The sequence below is a fragment of the Filicampus tigris genome, chromosome 5 (genome assembly GCF_054856515.1).
Source record: "Filicampus tigris isolate MCC_2025a chromosome 5, RoL_Ftig_1.0, whole genome shotgun sequence".
In the NCBI taxonomy this organism is placed as follows: domain Eukaryota; kingdom Metazoa; phylum Chordata; class Actinopteri; order Syngnathiformes; family Syngnathidae; genus Filicampus; species Filicampus tigris.
In genome coordinates, this window is record NC_141221.1 from 19928348 (window position 1) to 19953635 (window position 25288).

At 38.9% G+C, this 25288-nt stretch overlaps 2 protein-coding genes across 7 annotated transcripts in view; one reads left to right on the forward strand and one right to left on the reverse strand.

Annotated features, from left to right (window-relative positions):
* Nucleotides 1–1891: 1891 nt before the first annotated feature.
* Nucleotides 1892–9563, reverse strand: stx2b (syntaxin 2b). 4 transcript variants are annotated; one of them, XM_086031235.1, is made up of 11 exons: nucleotides 9160–9559; nucleotides 9015–9089; nucleotides 8849–8948; nucleotides 7895–7969; nucleotides 7726–7802; nucleotides 7428–7536; nucleotides 4334–4407; nucleotides 4071–4208; nucleotides 3703–3813; nucleotides 3359–3472; nucleotides 1892–3227 (listed from the first exon to the last, which is right to left on the reverse strand). In XM_086031235.1, the coding sequence occupies exons 1-10, from the start codon at nucleotides 9187–9189 to the stop codon at nucleotides 3377–3379; spliced, it is 885 nt and encodes a 294-aa protein (XP_085887361.1). In that variant the 5' UTR covers nucleotides 9190–9559; the 3' UTR covers nucleotides 1892–3227; nucleotides 3359–3376. The 4 variants fall into 4 exon arrangements, with proteins under 4 accessions (XP_085887361.1, XP_085887362.1, XP_085887360.1 ...); XM_086031236.1 differs by lacking the exon at nucleotides 3359–3472; XM_086031234.1 differs by lacking the exon at nucleotides 3359–3472 and having other exon boundaries at nucleotides 3703–4208; nucleotides 9160–9563.
* A 507-nt stretch (nucleotides 9564–10070) lies between these two features.
* adgrd1 (adhesion G protein-coupled receptor D1) overlaps nucleotides 10071–25288 on the forward strand; it is a 34190-nt gene continuing 18972 nt past the window's right edge. The window contains exons 1-13 of one of the 3 annotated variants that reach the window (XM_086032007.1): nucleotides 10071–10443; nucleotides 10545–10581; nucleotides 11857–11973; nucleotides 14536–14658; nucleotides 14763–14939; nucleotides 16649–16906; nucleotides 19187–19254; nucleotides 20320–20469; nucleotides 20560–20610; nucleotides 21624–21747; nucleotides 22007–22114; nucleotides 22974–23049; nucleotides 24048–24189. In XM_086032007.1, the coding sequence (XP_085888133.1) occupies nucleotides 10390–10443; nucleotides 10545–10581; nucleotides 11857–11973; nucleotides 14536–14658; nucleotides 14763–14939; nucleotides 16649–16906; nucleotides 19187–19254; nucleotides 20320–20469; nucleotides 20560–20610; nucleotides 21624–21747; nucleotides 22007–22114; nucleotides 22974–23049; nucleotides 24048–24189 (1485 nt within the window). In that variant the 5' untranslated portion in view covers nucleotides 10071–10389. Of the gene's footprint in view, nucleotides 10444–10544; nucleotides 10582–11856; nucleotides 11974–14535; nucleotides 14659–14762; nucleotides 14940–16648; nucleotides 16907–19186; nucleotides 19255–20319; nucleotides 20470–20559; nucleotides 20611–21623; nucleotides 21748–22006; nucleotides 22115–22973; nucleotides 23050–24047; nucleotides 24190–25288 lie in introns of those variants that run through there. The other 2 variants (XM_086032008.1, XM_086032009.1) reach the window with 2 other exon arrangements.

Below are 25288 nucleotides of genomic sequence, written 5' to 3' on the forward strand. Positions count from 1 at the left end.
GCTGGGTGGCTGGATGATGTCATAACTTCAGATTATAAATATCTGTATCCAGCAGGGTTACATAATAAGTGGATGTTGGATTATTGTCGGGACACACAGACAGCAAGGACCGCACAGCTGGCACAAGAATTATTAAAATCAAAAGCAAAATTAAATGTTAGGCCGACATACTTCACTTGAAACATTTAAGATGTGTTATGTTTACTATACTATGTATAAGTGGGCAAAATTGTTCGTATCCCTCTGTTAATGAAAGAAAATATACAGTATAATAATGAAAAAATAAAAATTATGATAGCAATACAAAAAATAAAAGAAAACCATGAAAACTAACCAATGAACATCAGACATTACTTTTGAAATGTGTGGAACCACAAAGAATTATTTACAAAAACAAACGCACGAAACAGGCGGGCCTGGACAAAAATGATGGTTCTTTAACGTAGTGTTTTTTTTTTGCACCCTTTTGAGGCAATTACTGCAATCAAATGATTTTTGTAACTTTCCATGAGACTTCTCCACCTCGCAACGGGTGTTTTGGCCAACTCTTCATGAGTAAACTGTTCCAGTTGTCCCAGGTTTAGAGGGTGCTTTCTGCAGACATGTTCCTGCTCCTTCCACAGATTCAGTTCAATGGGATATAGATCAGGGCTCAAAGAAGGTCACTTCATAATAGTCCAATGTTTTGCTCCTAGACAATCGGGGTTGTTTTTAGCTGATTATTTGGGTCATTATCCTGGTGTAAGACCCATGACGTTCGACTGAGGTCAGGCTTTCTGACACTAGGCACCACATTTCTTCCTAGAATACCTTGATAGTTTTGAGATTTCATTGTACCTTGCATATACACAAGACACTCTGTGCCAGATGTAGCCCCAAAGCAGCTCCAGAACATAACAGAGCCTCCTCCATGTTTCACAGTAGCGACAGTGTTCTTTTCTTGGTGTGCTTTTTTGGCATCTGTGAACATGGAGCTGATGCGCCAAGCTAAAGAGTTTGGATATTCTTGCAGAAGCTTTGTGGCTTGTCAACATCAGATTTTTGAATGACTTATTTTTAACAGTGGTGTCCTCCTTGGTCATCTCCCATAGTCCACTTTGGCTCAAACAACAACAGATGGTGCGATTTGATACTGTGACACTGATGTACCTTGACTTTGGAGTTTACCTTTAATTTCTTTGAAGGTTGTCCAGCCTTTTGTTAGGCAATTGTGTTTTCCAAAGAGATGGGCATCCGTCCATTTTGTGAAGCGGATGCAGGATGAGAAGTTTTTTAAAAAGGACAGACTAAGCAAGGACAGAAGTGGGTTTTCGTCCATCCCTCTATTCGTTCCAAACCACGTCAAGTAGCGATTTAGGTGTTGTGTTGGGTTCTCTTAAAAAGCAAGACCACTGTTCTCTTCTGTGATACCACAGAGCCGCCTTAATTAACTGCCTGCACAACACTTTTCATGTGTGTTCCCTGCAGTAACATTGCACAGGCATAATCTGCCCTCTAGTGATTCAATACATGTATTGGATTATGCCACAAGACTTCCACTCACAGACGACTGTCAGAAACATGCAGTGTGTGTGATCCGGGAGAAGGTATGCATCGGGTGTAGGAAAATGGTGTATAGCAATTTTGTTTTGTTAACTAGCTGTTAGAATTAGTACATATACCGTGTCGGGACAGGAGGATTGTGCTCAGTGAGAGAAATATTCAGGCCCACCCATTAGCCACGTTCTGCCCTGGTCTTCAGGTGCCCTGCATTTGGCTGGTGCCCAGTCCCAGGTCATCTGGGATGCTCTAGCTCACCCTAAAACCCGTGAGGACAAGAGATGTATAAAATGATGAGAATGACATGAAATGTTTTGGAAATGATATTTATTTTTAATAATACATTCCACACAACTTTGATATAAAATCTAATTGATAAGATTTAAACAATACAAATTATTGTTTTACCACAATGAACAAAATGTGGTCATAAAATGACATCAAAAACAGATTTTCACTGGTATATTTCCGACATCACAGTCACAATGAAAAACTACAGTGGGGATAGAGAAGGCACAATTTAGCTTTTGTTGTTGAAGTTAAGTCCATCATCATTTACATAAATGATTATGTTTCACCTCATGCTGAATAAATGTGTCCTTGAAATGACATCAAAATGAGATTCACAGTGACAATGAAAAACATTTTCATTAGAGATAGAGAAGGAACAATTTAGGCTGGGTGGTCGAAGTTAAGTCTACGTAAACTGTTAAAATATGCTACTTTAGTCAATATGAATAATGCTCAATAATAAGTGGAAAATACGACACAAAACCTACATTGCTTCTTTTCAAAATACGATGCAAACAACGTCCTGAGATATAGCACTTACATTCAGTTTACATGACTTCAAGTAAATAATTCATATTCAAAAAGATCAAATGAGCATAGGAGACATTTAGGCTGGAGCATCGGTTTCCTGTTTGTCTCACAGAGGCGAGAAGTAAGCAGGACATCACTGCAGCTAAATAGCACTGTGGCACATAAATCTCACTGTTACAAATGTGTTGTTGTTGTTTTTTGTCTTTATGCTACATTAGGTGGGTGTTAGGGAAAAGGTTGTGTTCCACATCTCGAAACTATAGGATTAGCACAAGATAAGAAATGTCTAACATATTGATTTTAAATCAATCTATTACATCACAGTGTGTTTTGTTCCAAAACATCTGATAGGCTGTCAATAGTAATTGCATCACAGAGAGATAGTGTACACTCAACAGCCACAACATTAGGTACACTTGGACGACCTAATCCAAAAGATTAGATGTATTATGTTGTCTTAAATTAATACCTGTCTCTCAATGTCAAACAAACATTTTGATATTAAATTATTTTCAAAGGCGGAATTTTAATACCATTTTCTATTTGAAACTTGTTAGTTGTACCTAATGTTGTGGATAGTGATGTGTTTAAATGACACATTCCCTACGTACAGATTTGTGCGTCACAGGGTCTGTTGTTACCGGTGCAAAGAAGAACAGAAGAAAACTTATCATACTTGATTGTATTTCTCCCTGTAATGCTGTTATATGGTGAATGAGATGGTGCTGTTGTAAGCTTTATCAGTACAGGAACAAGAGATTATATGGGGTTGTGACCCCTGTAATCCTTCACCCGAAGGCACCAACTAGTGCAATGAGTAAAATCAGGACACCCGCAACTCCACACACAGCAACGCAGAGCAGCTTCTGTTAAACCAAACAAAATAAAAAATTGTGATCTTGACCGGAGGAAAACAATTGAAAAGAATAGGTGGAATAAATGGATGGAGCGAGGGATGAATAGATGGATAGATGACAAGGGGTGTGGATGTTATTACCTCCTGCTGTTATCAGTCTCAGGCAGGAGGTTTGGTTAGTCCAACAGACAAGCCAACAATCAGAGCAATGACAGCAAGCAGGATCAGGAGAGCAAAGGCAAGGATTATATATTTCTGTTAAGCAAAGAATGTGGTGTTAAATGAACTTCAAGCCTGCAGTAAGTAGTGACAATAGAAAAGATATGATAACAATGCCCAATTATGACACTGAGAGAGAAGTATTAATATCAGCAAAATGTTTCATAGTAGTTTGCTTATAGTTGTTAGAGTTTGATTACGTTAGTTTGTTCTCATCAAATTGTGCCGGCTGTGTCCTATGAGTGCAATTATAAAGTAGTGCTTACCCGCCGGGATTTTTTCTGGTATCTTACTGCTTTTTTGGTTTCTTCTTTAGCCCGACAAACGTATTCAGATGCATTGGAAACATTGTTCTCAATGTTATTGACCATTTCACCCTGTAAGAGAGATTATGGATACTTTTATTTGGGCAAATGCATGCAAATTTAGTGTTTTTTACAGCACTGTCAATAACATAGTGACGTAATAGCCATACATCGCTTGTCCTAAAAAGGGTCGCGGAAGAGCTGAAGAGCAAAGAGAGAACCTGTAATGTAAAGTCCATTGCAAGAGAGCTGTGGCTGCCCCCCAAGGTGGATGCCTGGGGCCATTTCCCCATTGGCCCCCACCCTCTACATGCCCCACTTGGGGTTACCTGAGTTTCAACTAGCATTGCCATGTCCATGAACATCGCATGCAGCTCTCTAATGCTGGACTCCAGTCGAATGATGTCCTGATGCCGTGACTCTATCTCATCCACGGCCTGACGTGTGATCTTGGAGTCTGAGATTATCTAAAAGAATAGCAAACTAGCCATGAAGATGATACAACAGTACTTCAAAAAAGCAACAATTTTTCCTGCCGCTAGATGACAATATTACATTGTGTAGCAGTCATGTGAGTTAAAAGACGGCTTACGTCAGATGTGAAGATGGATGGAATTCCACTCTCGAGCATGTCTTCCAGTTCTTCATTGGTGGTCACTCTTCCAGCTAAAATTATTTTAGAAACTAGAGTACCGGTATGTTTGTGACACCAAAATATTCCAATAATTATAATATGTCTCCTAAACTGCTGATGAGGGGGTACTGTGCATTTACTCCCACATGCTAGTACAACCCCAATTCCGTTGAAGTTGGAAGGTTGTAAATGTAATTAAAAACAGTATACAATGATTTGCAAATCATATTCAATCTATATTCAATTGAATGCACTACAAAGACAAGATGTTTAACGTTCAAACTGATAAACTTGATTGTTTTTTGCAAATATTCGTGAACTTCGAATTTTATGGCTGCAACACGTTCCAAAAAAGTTGGGACTGGGACATGATTCAAACTGTGTTCTATCACCATTTCAACATTCAATAAACAGTTGGAAACTGAGGGCACTAATTGTTGAAGCTTTGTAGGTGGAATTCTTTCTCATTCGTGCATGATGTACAGCTTCAGCTGTTCAACAGACCGGGGTCTCCGTTGTCATGCTTTACGCTTCGTAATTCGCCACACATTTTCAATGGGTTACAGGTCTGGACTGTAGGCAGGCCATTCTAGGACCCACACTCTTTAACTCCAAAGCTACGCTGTTGTAACAAGTGTAGAATGTGGTTTTGGGTTGTGTTGCTAAAATAAGCAGGGACATCCATGAAAAAGATGTAAAAAATGTTATATTTATATTTTATCAAATATAAATGTGTTAATTCATCATCAGACTAATTGGTAATCTGTATTAATTTCTGACAAAAATCGGCATTGGATGCACAAAATCTGTAACAGTTGGGGCCTAATTTAAATATTATATTTTGGGTAAAGAGTATCTTAATGCAAAAGTTAGGAAAATACATCCATAAACTGAGTGAGTCTACCTCAGGTTTCTGGTTACATTCGTATATAATACTGCAATATGTGCATGGCTTATCACAAAATGTGTCAGTCTATCAGCGCCACATGGCTTGGGTGGTAAAGTGGTTGACTCCCAACTCGAAGGTTGTGGGTTTGACCCTCAGCCTTAAGTAAGATATTGGACCCCTAGTTGCTCCTGATACTATGTCATCAGTTGGTGAATGAGAAGGCAGTGTTAAAGAGCTCTGAGGACCTCAAAGGTTGAAAAGCAATATACCAGTAAAAAGCCCATTTGACATTTAATTACATTAATAATTATTAATTGGTAGTGCTAGTACTAAAAATTGCCAGTACAGTATAATTTACTTAATTTTAATGAGCAATTTAGTTGTGAAATGTAAGAAAATTGCGGTAACCTTTACCCCATTTATGTGAATTTTTCATAGCTTGTGAGTTAAGGACTTCTTACCCAACCAAAATATAGAATTTTCTTGTACCCAATTAAAGTGGTTGCAAATTGCTACCCTACATTTATTGGGAAGATTTCTATAGTTTGTTTTTAAAAGTGCAGACCACCCATGAACCTGGACAGGAGAAGAGGTAGACAGTGGATCAACGGATGGATGGCTGATACTGTTTAAAAAGATGACTTTTCACTAATGTAATAACAAAAGCTGAGGTTTAACACAAAACACACCGCAATCTGTTTAATCCCACAACAACAGATTAGTGTGGTATTGTTGTGAAGATGCTCTGTGTGCAGCCCATTGAGTGATGAGACCAAGACACACAAACCTGCCTGAACTAACAATAATGTCTCTCTTGTCCTCCCAGTGGCAAGTGCTATGAATAGAATGCTGCCTATCCACATGCAGGTGCAGTTTGTACTTATTTTTATTCAATAAGACAAGGCTTTACTACTATTGCCCAACTGATGAAGGCAAACGTAAAGGCACAAGCGATATTTTATTCATTTGCAGGACATTATGAGTGCAAAATGTTGATAGAAACACAAATTAGCTTCTGATACAGGTGGTGCATGTTGTAAACCTGACACCTGATGTAGGCGTACAGTCATTCTATTTTCCCTCAAATTAGAAGTACCGGGTAATGTGAATCAGTAAAGTGAAGTGAATCAGGGAAGTAAAGTGAGTCAGGCACCTATACATCAGCACTTCACAGAGGAAGAGCTGCTGACACTATATAAACAGGTCCCCCGGCATAACACCCCCCTAGTCATCCCTCTCGTTGCTTAACCACTCCCTCCCTGGAGAGGAAAGTACTTACTAGATGTCACACTCCTTTTGTATAGACTTTTCCACAGAGAGATTCAACCTAACACAGCAAAACACGCCCCATTCACATCTCATTATAATGCAATCCATCACTATAATGCAAAAAAAGGTCACTCCATGTGATGTCACTTATTGTTAAGACTCCGTGACAGCACTGTGTGTCAAAGACAGGTGAAGTAGTGTTACACAAGCCGCCGTGCCCTCTTCCCGTTGTCTCGGTAACACTGACACAGTGCACAGCACAGTCTCCAGTATCAGGCTTACCAGCTACAGTGCAAAGCTTCTCATTAATGTTTGCCGTAGGGCCTGGGGGAGCAGACCTATTTTTCACTATTGTCTGGTCTTAATGGGGAAAAGACCAAACCTTAAACACACACTTGCCACAGTCATTTTAAAGTGGGACATTCAGGGCTTCTTGAAAAAATATGGGGGAAATGGGTTATTTATGTTAAATTATGGGAAAACAGTTGAGGCAGTAGAAGCGCGTGAGCGTTCTCAGCCAATCAACAAGAAAAATAATGAATTTCATGAAGCATAATTAATTACGTGGATGGAAAAATAAGCTTTGGAAGATTGAATAAGCCTGTAAAAGTTGACACCCCAATGTCTGTTTAGCAACAAGTTAGAGAAAAGGAGGAAACCGGTGGCGTCTGTTTCCTGGATCCTGTCTCACAGGGAATTTTTTTTGCCACTCTTTTATCTCTGGACTTGATTTTCTCACATTCACAAATGTTGTTTGGACAACTACATACAGGCAGGGCACGAGCTCGAAAAATAGATGCAATTCAACTAAACACGAGCTCTCAGAAGTATTGATACTATACATGGATGCACTCTGACCTCACAAAAAGTCAAGGGTTAACATTTGTTACTTACTTATCTCCAACTGTCTTTGGATCCGTCCTTTGCTTCGCTCCCTAAAGGAAACTTGTGTCTCATTGTACTGGGTCATTACCTCCACAAACTTCCTGGACAGCACCGTGTGCTAGAGATGAATCGAAGGACAAGGACAGAGGATAAGACTGTTCTTTTCAACCATCCCCATTCCATGTTTATGTAGAATTTCCTGATGTGGGATGAATGTAAACATCCCTCTTTCTACAGTACAGTATTTCGATGAATCCGCTACATGATGTACAGGTTTTGAATCATGAACAAATAACTAAATCCCTACCTGTGTTTTCTGGATCCTGAAGTCAACAGAGGATCTGTTAGTCACATTCTCATCTTTTGGCATGCTTTGCTCCATGGCTTCGGTGGGAAGGCAGTATGGTAGAACATAACACGGGAAATGTTCATGATGTGTACAAAGTGCGTGACAACACATCTGTAGTTCAACTCACATTTTAGTTTTGTTCGCACCACATTGGCATTCCCTTTGATATCATTGGTCAGTGCATTAAGACGATCCTTCGTTTCTAACAACAAGCAGGAGAAAACAGACATCCGAATTTACTTAACAGGGGATGTAAATGTGAAAAATACAGTGAGTTACAGCAAGTATCTGTGCAGTAGCCCTGTGGTAATAGTTCACAGCTCACATTGTCATTCCCAAGTGAGTTTCAAAACAGATGCAAAACATGCTGCTCCCTTCCTCCCATTAAAAATTAAAAATAATGAGTTTCTTAATGTTGTTGGCCAACTGCCCTTAGCTCACCAGAGTGAACTCATACTGAACAAGGACTGGCGTTTTGAAGAAACACCTTCCAAGTTGACAGCAATGAAAAGCGTATAAACTTCAGACATGACGTATACTTTAACCATCTAATGAGATCCAATTCATAAGCTGTGTGAAAAGGTCTCGCTTTTCAAAGGTAACTATGTTCAATTTTGATTGACGGTGTCAGAAAAGTACTGATTCAAAAAAATGTCCTTTATTGTTGTAGTTTACAGTCGTGTGGAACTGCACTGACTTATAGTGTTGTTATTTTGGTTAGTTTTATTTGTAAGCGCATTCGTCGGCATGTAAAAGTATTACATACACCTCACCATATGATGCATTGCAATCTACCAACACAACATACATACAAATAACAAATTAACATTATTCTGAACATGTGTATCATAGTGAAAGCAGATTTTTTAAACACTTACAGAGATCTGATACGTTTACTGACAATTTCAATGTGTGCATATCACGTACTTATCATGAGAATTACTCAATAAGTATCCAACTATACCATTAAGACATGTATAGCACCTAGGGGGGAAAGAAGCAAGGGAGTTGCTGCCCCAAACGTCAAACTGCATTGATATGGCCCATGTGAAAGTGAATCGGACAAACAAAACGCACTTACTGTCATCTGGGTGGGGTGCAGACAGGATCATGCTGTGCATTTTCTTCACGTCTTCCACTTGGTCGAATATCCTATCAATGAGCCCTCGAACCTCCTCCACCTGCAAAAGGCAACGTTTTTGGATTAGTCGAATTCGTGACACACTTGTTAGATTACAGCGACTGACCTTCCGGAAGAAGCCCTCCATGAAACCATCTCGCTCCACTGCGACTGCAACATCTTCCTCTATCGATGTTCTGCTCTGTAAGAGCGACAAATGAAAATCCAAAGAATTACCGAAAGGTTTAATTGAAGCAATAAAAGACACTTACAGCAGTCAGCTCAACCAGTCGATCCTTCATCACAATGGCCAGCTCGTCTCTCGAACAGTTGACTTTATTCTAATAAAAGAGTCTGGGGGTCATCCCTTGGGGCTCCATGTGTGGCAGGTTTTCGCGTTTAGACGCTCGATGAGTGTCCAACGAAAACATAAAACGTACCAGGAAATCAAAGAGAGAAGTTACAATTGGATCATAATCAATGATTTTGTCACACGGATCTTCACTAACTCTTCCTCGTAAACGCCTTTTTATGTCCCTCCCCCGAGCGCTCTCTGGAGATGACACAAGTCCAATCTCAATCAAACAGGCAATACACTACAGTATGCCCAAACCACTATATCACATCTGAATCTCTATATCAATTTCATATTTCTTTTCAAATAATTGGCAGTAGAACTGCCATGTATACTGAAAGTGAAATAATACAAATACACGCGACGTTCACTGTCAGAAGAGTATAATAATAGATGCGAGACTCAATGATCAAGACGGCCACACGGTGTCGCTGTAAGACAACATATGAAAAACGGGAACATCAATAAGAATGTGAAGGTTGGTCTGATTTTCCCTCAATGGGAATTTTGTTCACAGTTGCTTTTTTAAACACGTTTAGAAGATTACGCACTATATTATTAACATTTTATTGGCAGATAATTTAATAACGGCAGCGCCTTGAAACTAATAAGCTAATTGCTGTCCTTCTAATTTAATGAAAACCAAACTATTCAACAGAGCAGCTTTTACGTAAAGATCTAGATCCAACCATGCAATTTGGGTGGAAGTCCGTCCCGCCATCCTGACGCACAAATAACGTCATCTACTCACAGCTCCAACGCCCCTCCTCACAAGATCCAAAAATGACGTTTTCCCTTCCAACGTTCAGTCCAACAACTCAGTGAGACTGTAGCCTTCTCTTGACCACACCAGAACGTCTCCTATATGTATATTGGAACACTCCTTACGGATTTTTTTTTTTTTTTTTTGCAATTATTATTATTTTTTGTTATTATTATTATTATTATTTGACGTTTCTTTTTTTTCTGTATAATGAAAAAACAATTTCTTCGATGAAACACTGTTTTAAATTGACATTCTGGACAAGTGGCCTCATCTAATGTTTCTTGGAATAATGGGTGACTTCTGGATTCCTTTCTACTTGTGGATTTAACTTTATAGTTTTTTTTTTTTTTATCATACTCTGTTAGTTGTCCCTTTAAAAACATGGAGCTTTCTTTGGGAATTCAACTATTCAGCGCTTTTGTTTCATGTGTTCAGGTAAGACATAATGTCAAATTGCAACAGTACTTTCATATGATCCTGCAGTCTGCTCCAGTGGCAATGGCCAGCCAGTATCAGTCAGTTTGGTTTCTTTACAGGTTCATACCCAAGTGGTGCAGCACCTGAAGCATCCAGGTAGAGAAATGTTATTTAAATGTTTTAATATTATGTTATTTCTATGTATTTATAACGTATTTGTAATTTTATGTTATTTATAATGTTTTAGATGGATCGATAGATGCCAAACATTGTAACATCAAATGGAAAACCTATAGAATAAACCTTTTTATTCTTGATCGGGACCTTTCATTTAAAACCTATATAAATAATTTGGTCTCAAAACTCAGGGTGACGCTTGGGTTCTACTTCAGAAACAAATCCTGCTTCTCCATCAGGGTCAGAAAGAAGCTAGTGTCAGCGACCTTTTTGCCCATAATTGATTATGGTGATGCGCTATATTCAAGTGCATCATCCAAACTTCTCCAGTCGTTGGACTCTGTCTTTCATTCAGCGCTTAGATTTGTCACTGGTTGTAGTCGTCTCACCCACCATTGTGAATTGTATCAGAAATCAGACTTGCCTTCCTTGAGTGCACGCAGAAATGCACATTGGTTAACGCTAATTTATAAGGCTCTCTTGGGCTCGATCCCTTCTTATCTGTGCAGTATTCTAAATAAGACAAATAGCTGCTATACCTTGCGTTCCTGCACTACTCTTGTTTTATCTGTTCCTCATGTAAGGACTGAATTTGGAAAGAGAGCATTCAGTTTTGCTGCACCTTCAGCTTGGAATGCCCTACAGACTGAACTAAAACTCACTCATCTGATCCCACTTGAAGCATTTTGTTCGATCCCGAGGGCCAAACAATTGAAAAGTGCTTGTGTTTTCAATTTTAACTTGTTGTGTCAGTTATATAGTATATATAAATATTACAAATATATATATATATATATATATATATATATATATATATATATATATATATATATATATATATATATATATATATATATATATATATATATATATATATATATATATATATATATATATATATATATATCTCTTTGGGCAAGAAGAACATATAGACAACCAAGCATTCCCACTCACGTTCATTGATACAGACAAATAAGTTTGCAGTTAACCTATACTGTGCATGCATGTTTTTGGAATGTGGGGCGTAGCAAGAATACCCAGAGAAAACCTACATTGCCTAGACTAGAAAACGTTATTCTGCATTACATAAACAAAAAAGTGTCGGTCAGGACGACGAACATAGAGCTGTTTTGAAGGTTACCTCACTTCAAATTTCAAAAGGGAAGAACCAGGAAAATGACATTTGACTAATGGGATGCATCTTAATTTGTGACCTCTGGAAATCCATGTTGACCCCTGAACTGTTCCTCCCAGGCCTTCAGGTGTTGTCCACAGCCTCACATTATTGGCCTCTTGATGCTGTGGATGGGATCCACGGATTGTGGGACCAGATTGGAAACAGACCAGGTTATGTTAACGGAAATAATATAAGTATGTGTATCCCTGAGGCACCTGTGCATCAGCAAAGTGTCCTTTTCAATTTGAACTATGCATGATCTCATTTGACGATATTTCCAACACAACCATTGTGCTTTTTTAACATGAGCTGTTGTGATTGATTAAAGTGCTTTAACTTACCTCAGGTGTTGAAGAAGCTAAACTTGTGTAATATGATCAATATACAGTAATATCCACGCTACTCAAAGCAGTAAAACCATATTATTATTCAACATAATATTCAATTTCTGACAATTCGATGTTTTTTGTCGTTGTTGTTGTTTGTAGCAACAAGCACATTTTAGCCATGTTTTACATTTAGTAAAGAGATGAAATTGAAGAGGGATCAGGTATAGACTTGAGCACGATGTGTGAAGCCACTCACACACTGAGGAAATTCCTCACTTGAGGAGTGAATAGATTCGAGTCACTCAGCTCAGCATCACTCTGTCTCATACCTGCACACCATGTCCCTCCCATTGTCTTTTGTCTTTCACTGTCTCTTCTGCTATGTGTCCATTTAGGTGTGAATCACATCACTGTCTCTCCATTGTCTTTGTCCAGCTCTCAGAATCCACAAGCACACTGTGCTCCCTTCCTCCCATAACACTTCCTATGTGTATACCAATGACTCTGCCTACACTAACATTTCTGCAACAGTAGGTGAGGATCTGCCCACTGAGACATCCACATGTGCTATATAACACCCATCGTCCTCTGTTGTCCTTTCTGCACACACCTCACCATTTCTCACGGCTCCCTTTGTGCACTCATGCAGCAAATGTTAAACAATATTCTTTAAACTGACCAGTTTGTTGTTAGAGTTGTTAGCAGAGTTACAAATATCATCACCATGGATGTGAATTTTGAAATAGAGCAATCAAAATGTGATTGAGGTGTTTTAGCTTTGATTTAAGACAGAATAACATTTTGAGGAATCACAGACACTTTATGCAGAGCACCTGAGTTTCTGGGCACTCTAATTGGACAAAGTGACACCATAACAAATATAATATACAATATTGTCACTGTCCAAATTTGGTCAGTTTTATATTTTCATATTTTTCTAAATGATATCTACTATCTATATCTATTATATCAGTCACTCCCCATGTGGGTCTGTTATTTTTACAAATTATTGACCAATCTAAAGTGTTGACAATGGCTTGCTCTCAATTGCCGATGCTATGTTAATGTCTCCACAAATATGACATTTTGGTTGCCTGAAAAGTGATAGATACAAGCATTCAGCCTCTGCCTGATGGCAGCGAAATGTAATATATTTTTATTACTCGGGTATGAAATGGCGTCCTATTCGTTTTGTAGCATTTAGATAATGCTTGTTCTTTCAGTATCTATTAAACATCCCATTCCACTAGAAGTGAGGCCACAACACTGCCTCCACCATGTACACTGAAAAAAAATGGTTTGTTGAATTTGCTCAGTTTTATTACATCAAGAAGTTGCGCAAGATTTAAAATCATCTTGATACAGATACATTTAACTAGCGGGCCTGCTGGGAACATATTCTTGAAAAAAATGTATTTGGGTTGATTTCCCCTTTAAAAATGTATATAAATCCAGATGATTCTATTGTGTGCAGCCACTTGACAAAATATAAATTGAGTAAATTCAACACACCATTTCTTTTCAGCGTATACTTTGCTTTAGCTGTTCCTTTCTTTCTCCCTACGCCTTTCTCTATACATCATTCTGATACAAATTGACCTTGGGTAAATCTGTTGAAATAATCTAATTGCAGAAAATAGGAGATTATAGTCTAAAGCAGTGATTCTCAACTGGTGTGTCGGGACAGCAGACAACTCCTTGAAGAAATTACCGTATATTATATAGTATCCGTACTATTTTTATTATGGGGGGAGTTTGTATACTAGAGAGGCGTACGCGTACCAATTTGCCATACGGCCCATATTAGGAAAGGAACAAGGAATATTACTTCATTGTGCTCTAGGTACTAGTTCACTCTGTAAACAAATACAGTGGAGCTCAGCCTCTGGCTGGCAGTAGTAATGCTTTAGGAGTTCGATCAAGCGCTTTTGAGACAGGATTTAAAAGTATGATATGCTGTCCATGTTCTTTTTAGAAGCTATATTTAAAGAAAAAAATGTTATTAACTTCTACAAAAGCGGGTTGGGATTTGGCTACAATATAGGACAATGTGGGTCACAAGGTGAGAACAGTTGAGAAACACTGATCCAAAATAAATAAAATGATGGTATAAAATGATCAACAATTGTGTTACTATTTTCAAGTACTTTTGAGCCCTTGAAAATAGAGGTAGAGAACTCTGCCATAAATGGTCCTAGGCGTATATTTCTTAAATGATATATGGAACAAAGTCACTTTAACCACTGACTGACACTTTATTTAAACTCCATTGTGGTGGTGAATAAAGACAAATTCATAACAACATCATTTCCCAAATACTTCTGGACCGAATGGTAAAGTCTGTTTGCAAAAATACAGTGTGATTAATAGTGTTGTCATTACTATGCCTAAATGCTTAAGTCCATTCTTGATTGACTTTGGCTATAGACATTGTCGAAGGAATGGTCAACAATGGCATTTTTCTGAATGGAGACAACGGTGGTACTTTTCTCCACTTTGGAAGCTACCAGAACTCTTGCATTAGTGACCCTACGCTGTGTGGCCCTGACGGTACGTACTTATAGGGACAACGTCTAACGGAGTAAGGTCTATCAAATCACAAGACATATTATTACATGTTTTATATTTGCATATGGCTCATTTCTTTTTCACAGGAATTACCTTCTCCTTTTTTTGGAAGAACCATGAAGCAGAATCCCGTTTTGCTGTAGCATCCGGAGGTAAGGTCATCTCTAATGGCTTCTCTGTCTACACCAACCCCCTTGGAGGATATGTGGAGTTCTACACTCGAGGCAACAACCACAGATGGAAAGTCAATATCAAAGTTCCAGGTACCACAAACAGGCTGGTTTTCATGCAGTCTTCCTTCATTATCAAGCAAAAAATGTATTTTCATTTTATTTATTGACACAAGATGAAAATTCATAAATGCATCATAGGCTACAGGTATTGCCAATATTAAAAGCCTTGCTAAATAAGATAATGTAGCCCAACTTTAAAATGGAAGCATAATGGTTACAGTACAGTCAGTCACAAGTATTTGTGATTCAGAAACCTGTTTCGGCAAAACGGGATAAAACAAGATGGACATTTAGTTTTGAAAAGGTTTGTTCTCACTGATATCAGATTTTATGTTTTCTGCACAATTGTGTCCAAAATTCACTGTTGAAATATGTGTTGGGTTACAGCGGCTCAGTGGTCATCTGGTTGTCATCCAATATGACGTGGACCTTTCAGGGAAGGATGTCTTGTCAAGGGAAAAGGTCTGAGAGTAGATAATAGCCTTCAGGTGTCCTGTGACGGACCTTATTCATACTCAAGTGTCTCAGTGTATCGTATATGTTTTAAAGGGTGAGAGTTTAAATGGAAATAATGGCTTGGCAGTGACACATGGTTTCAATTTGAACCACAAAGGATGAGATATGATTTAGTTTGACATGTTTCTCAGACAGCTAATGCTCTCCACTGAGACTCTACTGTTGTCAATTAGGGTTGCAGAACAAAGTTTGGTTTTATAAAGCTGAAGTCTGAGAGATACTGACAAAATATGTGCGTGACATACAGATGAACATCTTAGTGTTGGTGAGGGTAGAAAATTGCCTCTGTTATTTTAAACAGTGATTGTATACTTTCTTAATCATCCACAGAGCCTCAAGGGACTCCTCAAGATTGAAGGGATTTAAGGGATGATACAATGATTTATCTCTAGAGGATGATTACTAATGACTCATTTGCCTAGTGTATGACTGTTACTAGTATTATTATTATTATTATTTTTATTGTTTTGCTTAAAACTTCAGGCATGTTCTGCCCTTGCTTGCCTGTTTTTTGTTTTGTTTTTTTCAGAAAAAAAACCGGCTTCATCCCACCTCCAGTTTCCTCCAGTATTTACTTATTTATTTATATTTTAATTATGAAGATTAGACTCATCTATGGGGTTGAATTCTTCTATCTATCCAAGTTCTATACCACTTATGCTGTTTGATGTCCCGGGGAGCTGGAGCCCAACCCATCTGATTTTGAACGAAAGGCGAATTACATACTGAATTGGTTTCCAGTCACACATAGAGAGAGCCAATCATTCACACTCACATTCTCATCGTCACTGAGTAGGAACTGAATCTACGCTGGCTGAATCGAAAACAACAGTGACTAGGGACTTGTGTGTATTTTCTACGGGTACTCTCCCTTGCTTCCACATTCCCAAAACATGCTTCTTAGGTTAGCTGAAGAATCTCAAGGTGTGAATGTGAGTGCGAATGGTTGTTTGTCTAATTGTGCCCTGCGATTGGCTGGCGACCGTTCTGGAGTGTAGAACGCCTCTCGACCGAAGTCAGATGGGATATGCAGATGGCTGGATGGCCACTTCAAAGCACATGGACAATTGAGAATGTTTGGCACGTACCACATTCAAAAGGATTAAATGTTGTCTTGCGAGCTGTCCAACATAGCAGTCCGACAAATTTACCAGCTGAGATGATGAGTCTTGAAGAATGCTAGAAGTGTGATATTTCATGTCATTATTTTTTTTGTCTCTCAGGACCATATTGGACCCATATTCTCTTCACATGGAAAAAGACAGCAGGTCTGAAGGTTTACATAAATGGCACCTTTACTGCTGGTGACGAAAGTGGCAATATTTCTGAAAACTATGGTGACCCCTACCCTGACCTTGTCATTGGAACTGGCAATGACAAGGCCTATGGCCACTATGTAACAGGGGCCTTTGATGAGTTTGTCATCTGGGAAAGAGCTCTTCTGCCCAATGAGATCTTTCTCTACTACAGTGCTGCCATAGGTAAGGACACCACGTGTCAATGGATAACATCATTTGTTTGTGTATAGTATAACTGATTTTTTATTTAGTAAAATATAGCAGTTACCATTTTACAACTGCCAGTTTATGCAGGTAATCTCAGTTTTCAGTTGCTCTAACGCAGTTGTGTCTAAATTTTTATTTATTTACTTTTTGGGCAGTGACAACGCAGTCAAACATAGTTACAAGCTTGCAGCTGAAGTGATGTGTATAGAGTTTATAGCTAGTGCTAATTCTCCATTCCCTCCGGTCCCCTTCCTCAACATTGCAGTACAGTGCAAAATGTAAAATATGGATGGATTAAAAAGGTCATATCACATATTTCAACAATCAGTAATCTAATGTTGCACTTATGTGACAAAACCTTCACTCACTCGCAAACAGCAGTACAATATACAAATGCGATATAATTTTCCTCTTAGGGTCACATACAAAAAAATGGAAGGATGCCATGGCAACATTCTTCATTTTAAATGTATTAACCTTAACCGTGCTCAAACCAATCCAGCAAGCAATTCTATATGGCTTTTTTTATATACATATTCATCTGTTATTTTTCAAACTGCTGCACACAGCCTCTGTTAGAGGTAATAAGGGAAATTATTGTAATATTATTTAGGATTTTGGGTGTCGCGCAGCCCTGTATCCTATTAAAATAGATCCACCCTTGCACTGAGCAGCATCTCCACATTCAAAACCAAAACAAGAGAAATCTGCAAGTAAGTTGCTAATCTTTAATGTACTGTTTACTTGTGGATCAAATTCTCGCTTGACACGGAGCAGAAAGTGGAGCAAACCGTTTTCGCATCTGAAACTAAACGATCTTTATTCACTGCAGTGTTATGAAGACAAATATAACAAATATAATAATAATGTGTGTTTTGTTTGTTTGAGTCCTAGCATATCTACAAAACCTATATAAAATACAAACTTATTAGTACTGGAAGTAGTAGTTGCTATTACATAGTTGTCACGGGCTTGCCTCGTACCGATGGGAGATGTGGGAGTTGCAATCCTTTACTTTCTTGACACTTAAACATTTCACTAGAAGTGATGAGATTAATCCTGAGGTGTATTGGGCTCAGCTCTGTGAGCTACAAAAGTGCAGACAGACAATGTCCCTAAACATAAAAAAAGCAACAGACTGTTGACACTTTTTGAAAGCAAAGATATGTAATATTCTTCAATGGCCTAGTGGACTGCGGCTTAATCTAAAACCAATAGCCACGGTAGCAAGACCCACAAGCAAACAATGGATGAAGGTGGCTGCAATGAAAGACTTGAGAAACAAGAAAATAACTTTTGGCATTCATTGACTGCGAAAATAATTCATCCAAGAATAAAAAAGTATCGTTACATATTTAAAATATTGGCAATGGTCCTAATATGCCATATTTTTGTGAAACCACACAAGATGAACATCAGTCACTTATTGTTTTATTTCAAATCCATTGTGTGCAACTGCGAAATCTGAAAAAAATCTCGAAACCCCACTTCTCTGCCAATAGCTGTTGCTGTTATTTTCAACTTGAGTGCCATAGTGCGCATAGTTCTGCCTTATAAGTGTTACTTTGTAAGTGCTTAACTATGGTGGATTGCATGAGTGAAGGTCATTTCATTTTATCTTCATAACACAGCAGGATAGCACTTGAGTCTCATTCCAATGGAATAGAGCAATTTGTAGATACACATTCGGCATGTATCAATTTTAAGAAAGAATGTATGACTGATGTTTGAGATGATTTGGAAACATGACATTACATTTGAAGCATTTGATTATCTCGAATGACGCAGAACGATCAACCCTCAAATGGGCCCAATGTGTGAAATGCAGCCCTTTATCACAGTATGTGTTCTAAAAACCTGATATATTCCACATATCATTACTCAAACAGCCTGAATGTTACTGTTACAAAACAATATTTTACTTCCACTGAGCACAGATATATGAAATGTCGCATTCAACCAAAGGAGAACATGCAGGAATGGCTCAGACTAAAATACAAGTGTATCCATATTTAGGCATTCTCGGGTAGCTGTTTTTATTAAATGACAACCAAGACATAAAATGTGTCTCGGCTTTGCAGAGGCTAGTGTCAGAATATTTTACTGTTGTTGTGAAAATTGTAACTTTTCTTTCATGACAGAGTATATAACGGTTTCTGCTGCTGCATGATAAAATTGCCTCGCAGCTGGTTGTCTGGTCAGGTTAAATTCAAACAAATATGATAACAATTTTCATTGTTGTACTGAATTCTCCAGGTCATGCTATAGAGTCTGCCACAACACAGAGTGCTTTCAAAGAGCCACCTTTCTCTACGACAACCGTGGTAAGTTCATCATGTGCTACTTTATAGGATTTGGCATCAACACCACATGCCAAGGCTATTTTGCAATGAGATAAATTACACCAAACATAGTGATCTATTCTACTGGAGGAGTCCTGAGTTAAGTTATACATTCTAAAATATCACATTTCTCTTAAAATTTAGACCAAGATTTTAGTTTGAAAAAAAAAGGTGGCGCGGCTTCCCTTGAGTACCTTGAACCTTAGAACTGTTAGGTGGACATTTTGGAATTATTGCCAAAAATATCAAAGTTGGTTCTAAACCAATTGATCCAAACCAACGACAGACCATGGGCCATTTGGTACCTGGCCGCCAGATTGAGGGGATTTTTTTTTTCTTTCTTGTTTCTACCGGGACGTCCCAATTGGGAATATAGCAGCACCCCCACCCCGCCACTGGTGATTATAGTCACTGATCAGGAATATACATTAAAAACAATGTTGGTAACCACCTCCTGACTGATAACATTCATGCCTTTACTCTACATATCACAGTATTTGCTCAATCCAGTATCGCCGTCATAGAGAATGTTGCATAAGGGTTATGTGTAATCTGAATGCATATTTGGTGTTGAATTGAATGTGCCATTCACTTACTGTATGTGATTTTTTCAGCAAGAAACAGATGCAGAATGTCCCACAAAATAACAATTTTCTCAAAAATATTTATTATTAGTGCTTACAATATCTACAAATTAATGATGAAAACACTGAACATTTTCTATTGACCATATTGACACCCCTAACTGTCAACTAATGTGCCTGACTACGTTTGAAACAAAAGAAACAAATAACCTAGTTATGATGACTTAGCCATAAAAAAAAAAAAATCATCTTACAGGGTGTGTGTACTTTGTGACAGCTGCTCAGCAAAACACACAAATGGTACACATACACTATTTAATGTACCTGTCTGAAAAAGACCTGTGCTAGACTGCTGGTTCCCAAACTCAAGAGCTCTTAATGTGTCATGCATTCTGTGTAATTTCTGAGGAACTCCCTGGAAACAGCCTTGTGATAGTAAATGCGATGCTGGTTGCTTCCCCAGAGAGCCATTGAAGTGAGTCCTCCTGTCATCAGCAGCATGCACGAGGAGGTCCGAAGCTCCCAGGATCCAGAGTCGATGCCAGTTTTGGGCTTTCTGAAGGCTCTACCCAATAGGACCATTCCTCATAACACAGCCAGCAACCTCACGCAGGTTTCAAAACAGTCCAGCAATACACAAACATCGTCCAGTCTTGAAGCAACGATGCAAGTTGCTTGACGTCATTCATTTCACTGTACCCAGGCTTTTCTCAAAAATGTGGAAGAGGTGCTGTCCTCCCCTGGGTTACCAGAGGTAAATGAGTTCATACTGTGCAAACGTGAAATCACCAAACAAAACAGCAATGCGATGAATACAAATTCAAGTCATCTTGAGAGATCTTTCATCTATGACTGTCAGAAGGATTTGTACAGTATACGACAGGCAAGAGAAAGTCAAAAATAGCACTTATTTGTATAAAACACCTCCACATAGATGTAATATAATGTAGATGTGTGGCTTCGTGTGCTATAATTTCTAGCTCAAAGGCCGTTTCACATCCAAACATAATAGTGCCCGAGGAAAGTGTGTGGTTTCAGAACACTGAGTGTTCAAAATAAACGTGCTTGTTTTGGTTTCTGCAAACTGAAACAGATGTGCGCACGGAGATTGCAAAAGATAGTCTTCGATAAAAAGCCTTACCTTCTCTGGTCAGTCCTATGCACTTTGAGAAACGTCACTGGTAGCTTTTCATGCCAAGAAAGCATACAGTGCATTTTCAACGTCAATAAAGATGTGACAAACGGTTTTAATTGAAGGCATTTTCATATTGAAGGCCAAGAGTACACACAAGGTAGAACTTGTTCGCAAATTTCATTCACACATTATTATTATACTCATGATACATACTGGAGGTAGGCCACAACTAACACAACTGAGCAACTTTTTCCCAAATGCACGAATGCTGGAATAGTGCCCTAATGTGTCTTTTTCAAGATTTCATTCTACACGCTAATTAGCATTTGTATATTGTAGGTGATTAAACACATATTGTTTACCCGTAAATTAGTAAAGTTAGCATGCATTTGAAAACAATCAAACAACCAACAATTGTATTTTCAGAGCTGACTTATGTAAAATGCTAGAACCCCATCCAAAAACACACACACACGCACGCACACACACATATGGTCATTTGAAGGCTTTGTACGCATCACTCTTGTGTGGACCACATAAGATCATAAAATATGACATTGTTTCATACACCGACATGAACGAATGCTGAACAGTGAGAGGTTGTAAAATGATGCAAGTTTTATTTGATGCAGCAATTCGGCTCTGTGGTCAGCGGTTTGATCGAAACAGTGGACCGAGTAATGGACCACATGGTGGCTAACTTGGAGCCCAGCCCAAACGCCCTCATCTCCCTGGGAGGAACATCATTTGTTGCAGGTCGGTACTATGTCAACTGTCCAAAAAGTGACTCACTGTTTATAGTTTGTGTGGTAAGACAGTTAAAACAAAGGAACATGAAGCATCAAGTTGACATCATTGGTTTGATTACTCAGCGAACAAAGGCAGGTCACAAAAATAGCTCTCCACCTTACTTTCACCAGTGTAGGTCTTACTATCTTGTGGATATAATTTGCCACTATCATATTTGCCACTACTTGCTCTCATGGGTCTCTGTTTTGTCATTGCTGATCCGCAGATTATTCTTTGATGAAATTGCCCCAGAACTACAATTTGCCACATTACCGCTTCCCCACACAGGGAAAGAACTACATATCTGTACCCGGGGAGGCGTTCACCATGCAGTGTAAGTGATCTTTTATGTAAAAGTCACGGCTTCGTGTGGTTGCGTCGGAATGTGTCATGCACTCAATCCTTCACTGATGTTATTTGCCTCTGAATTACTTACTTAAGATTTAAAACTAGTGACATGCTATGGCTTAGAGTGTCAAGGATTGCCTTTGTTTGGCTTTACGGTGTACTGTAGAACTCCAGCTCTGACTTTAAGGCTAGTAATTACTCTTACATTCAGAACGGCAAGAGTAAGAGACAGCACATTTTCTCCACTTTCCTCTGTCGTTAAAAAGAATGAGAATTTTAGAACAGCTATTACAGTGTGCATTGAAGCATGTTGGACTTTATGTGCAGGTCACTTTCCCCTGCCTCCAACTTGGCCACTGCACAAATTGTGTTGACCTACAAAGACACTTAAAATGGTTTCTGAATTTTATTGTTTAAGAAATAATCCCACAGCAAATATGCTGGACATGGGTTAGATGTGAACCAAGGTTGATGGAACAGGGTTAAAAGCCTTTGAATAGAGGAAAAGGAACATTAAGGACTTCCTGCAGTGTCGTTGTTTATCTTTCAGCTTTAAGGTGGGACCATTGTGGATGATATGTCAGATTAGGGGAGGGTGACTCGACCCCCTGCTCTACTGCTGAAGTCACATTCAGGTTTCGCAAGATTTCCGAAAACAACCCCATGACTTGCAGAACTCTCTATTTCACCACTGTGCAAATTCAAAAGTTCTATTTCGAGGCCAGTGTCAGCATACGGCAGCAAGGCAGTGTTAATTAACTTCTCTTCTTCATGAGGATTTTAGCAGCAATGCTTTAAATTCTCCGTCCTCATTTATTCAACTGTGTCCTATTTGTCCTCATTAGCTCAAACCACCATCGTTGGCCTCTTTTACCACAACATGCACAGCTACTACAAAGAAATCAGCCCCGTCAAGACCAGGTAACGTAGCGTGCAAATTTGTCCAAACAACACAAATGTTTCTGTTGATTATTGCAACCATTCAAGCTTCAAGCTTCGTACTTGCCGTGTGGGGGAAATCAGGTCCACTGACTCTAAGGCGCCCTTGTTTCCTGAACAGCTCATGCCTGGAGTCAGGGTCTTATCTGTACTCTTGCCTATCTTCCATCTCGCCACTCAAGCTCCACTGAGCGATACACCCTGCTATTAGCTGTACAGCTCCATTACACCAATCCAAATCTTGTCTCACCCGAAATGCCAGCTGGTGGCGAAGTGGTTGTTTAATTTTCACTGAATGCAGCATAACTGTGATCAAATATTCACTTTTCCCCACAGACATAGTTAATACATTCACATAATTAATTAATAAATATATATTGACAAACAAATAATAATATGTATAATGAGGATAATTCTTTTAATATGTCTCTAGCACTTGCTGCGTTGTTAAAGGGAAGTCAACCCAAACATATTTTTGTCAGGAATATGTTCTATGCAAGCCCACTAGTCGAAACAAGGAATTCTGATAAATATTGTGTTTGTGGAATAAGAGTTAATCCATTCGTTTTTAGCCATCTCCTGGGGCGGCCATTTTGTCACTTCTGTCGACTGAAAATTACATCACAGCTACTCATGGCTCAGGTAACAACCAATCACGGCTGACCTGTTTTCTGAAGCTGAGCCCTGATTGGTCGTTACCTGAGCCCTAAGTAGTTGTGATGTCATTTTCAGTCGACAGAAATGACAAAATGGCCGCCCCCCGGAGATGGCTAAAAAGGAATGCATTAACTCTTATTCCACAAACGAATATTAATCAGAAGGCTGTGTTTCAACTAGTGGGCCTGCTGGGAACATATTCTTGAAAAAAATATGTTTGTGTCTTCTATCCTCTTAAATCAATCCCACTTTATCAATTTCTTGGCCTGGCGGTTACTGTCCAATTTCATTATTGAAACCATCGATTTTTCCTTTTCCTGTAGGATTAATGAAGCTGCTGATTTTAAGGATCATAAAATCCAGGTAGCAAGCTGCTTAATCTCTCTAAACGTGGAGCCATCACCTGCCCTGTCAGTCAACCTCTCCGGGGCCCCTCTCATCAAGATCGTTCTTACCCACATCTTGGTGAGCACCAAACACAACACAACAACTGTCCTCGTTTCCTTTTTGTTGACTCATGTCTAGATGTTCCATTAACTGTGGGTGAGTCAGTTATACTGGGAAACTGCTGTGTTTAGGTTTTTCCAGTATGGCAGATACAGATGTTGGGTGTGGGACACCCAACTTATCAAAGGACTATGGTTTGCCTGTGGTTGCAGTAGATGGATGTCCCTATCTGAAATGTAGCAGTTCTAATTCTGGTGTTGCTTTATGCAAGAAGATGAGTGTAAACCACTGACTTTGACTATTGCAATTGGGCATTTGCTAGCACAAATAGCAAAACCTCTGATGATTTCAATGAGCCTTCTTCACCTTTCCTTCAAGAAGACTATGGCTTCCAGAAGGTGAACTCAGTATGCACATTTGTCCTGCAGCCTTATGGTACTCTGAGGGGAGCAGTCACTTTCTGTTGTGAACAAAAGTTTCCTCACTACTTTGAAGACTGCGCCAGTTTCCATGGAAATAGATTCAAACCCATCACAAAATGTACTTGAAAATGAGGATCAATACAGTATATGGCTGCTTCCCTCAGTCTAAAAGGCGTTCATTTTGTTTTGAGGCGATTTATTAATTGTAAGAGAGCAAATGGAAACAATTCAACTTTGCTTAGCATAATTTGTCTTTATGGGATAAATGTTTATGCAGCAATGATTTGGCATGATCCCGGTGACGATTTTCCCAAAAATATTTGGAGCACACGCTGTGGGGAAGAAGCCTTAAAATCATCTGAGATGTTTACCAGCCTTGTTAGGTGTTTGTATTCTACTGTTGATTTGACCCCTGATAGACAGGTTGCTCATGTTTTACTACAATATAACGCTGTATTAATATCCATATGCTTTTATTATTCAAAATTAAGATTGTGCCAGTACCTTTAAATTTAGCTGGGATCACTTCATTTCCCTCGCAGGAATATTAAAGTTTATTCAATTCTCTATGATCAGCTGATTTAAATGGAGCTGATCTGCATTTGGTGCATGTGGAATTGTCAAGGCAGAGTTGTTTTTCCTCACACTGCTCTGCTGCACAGACCCGATTTAGTAAGATTACAACTATTTCTGGA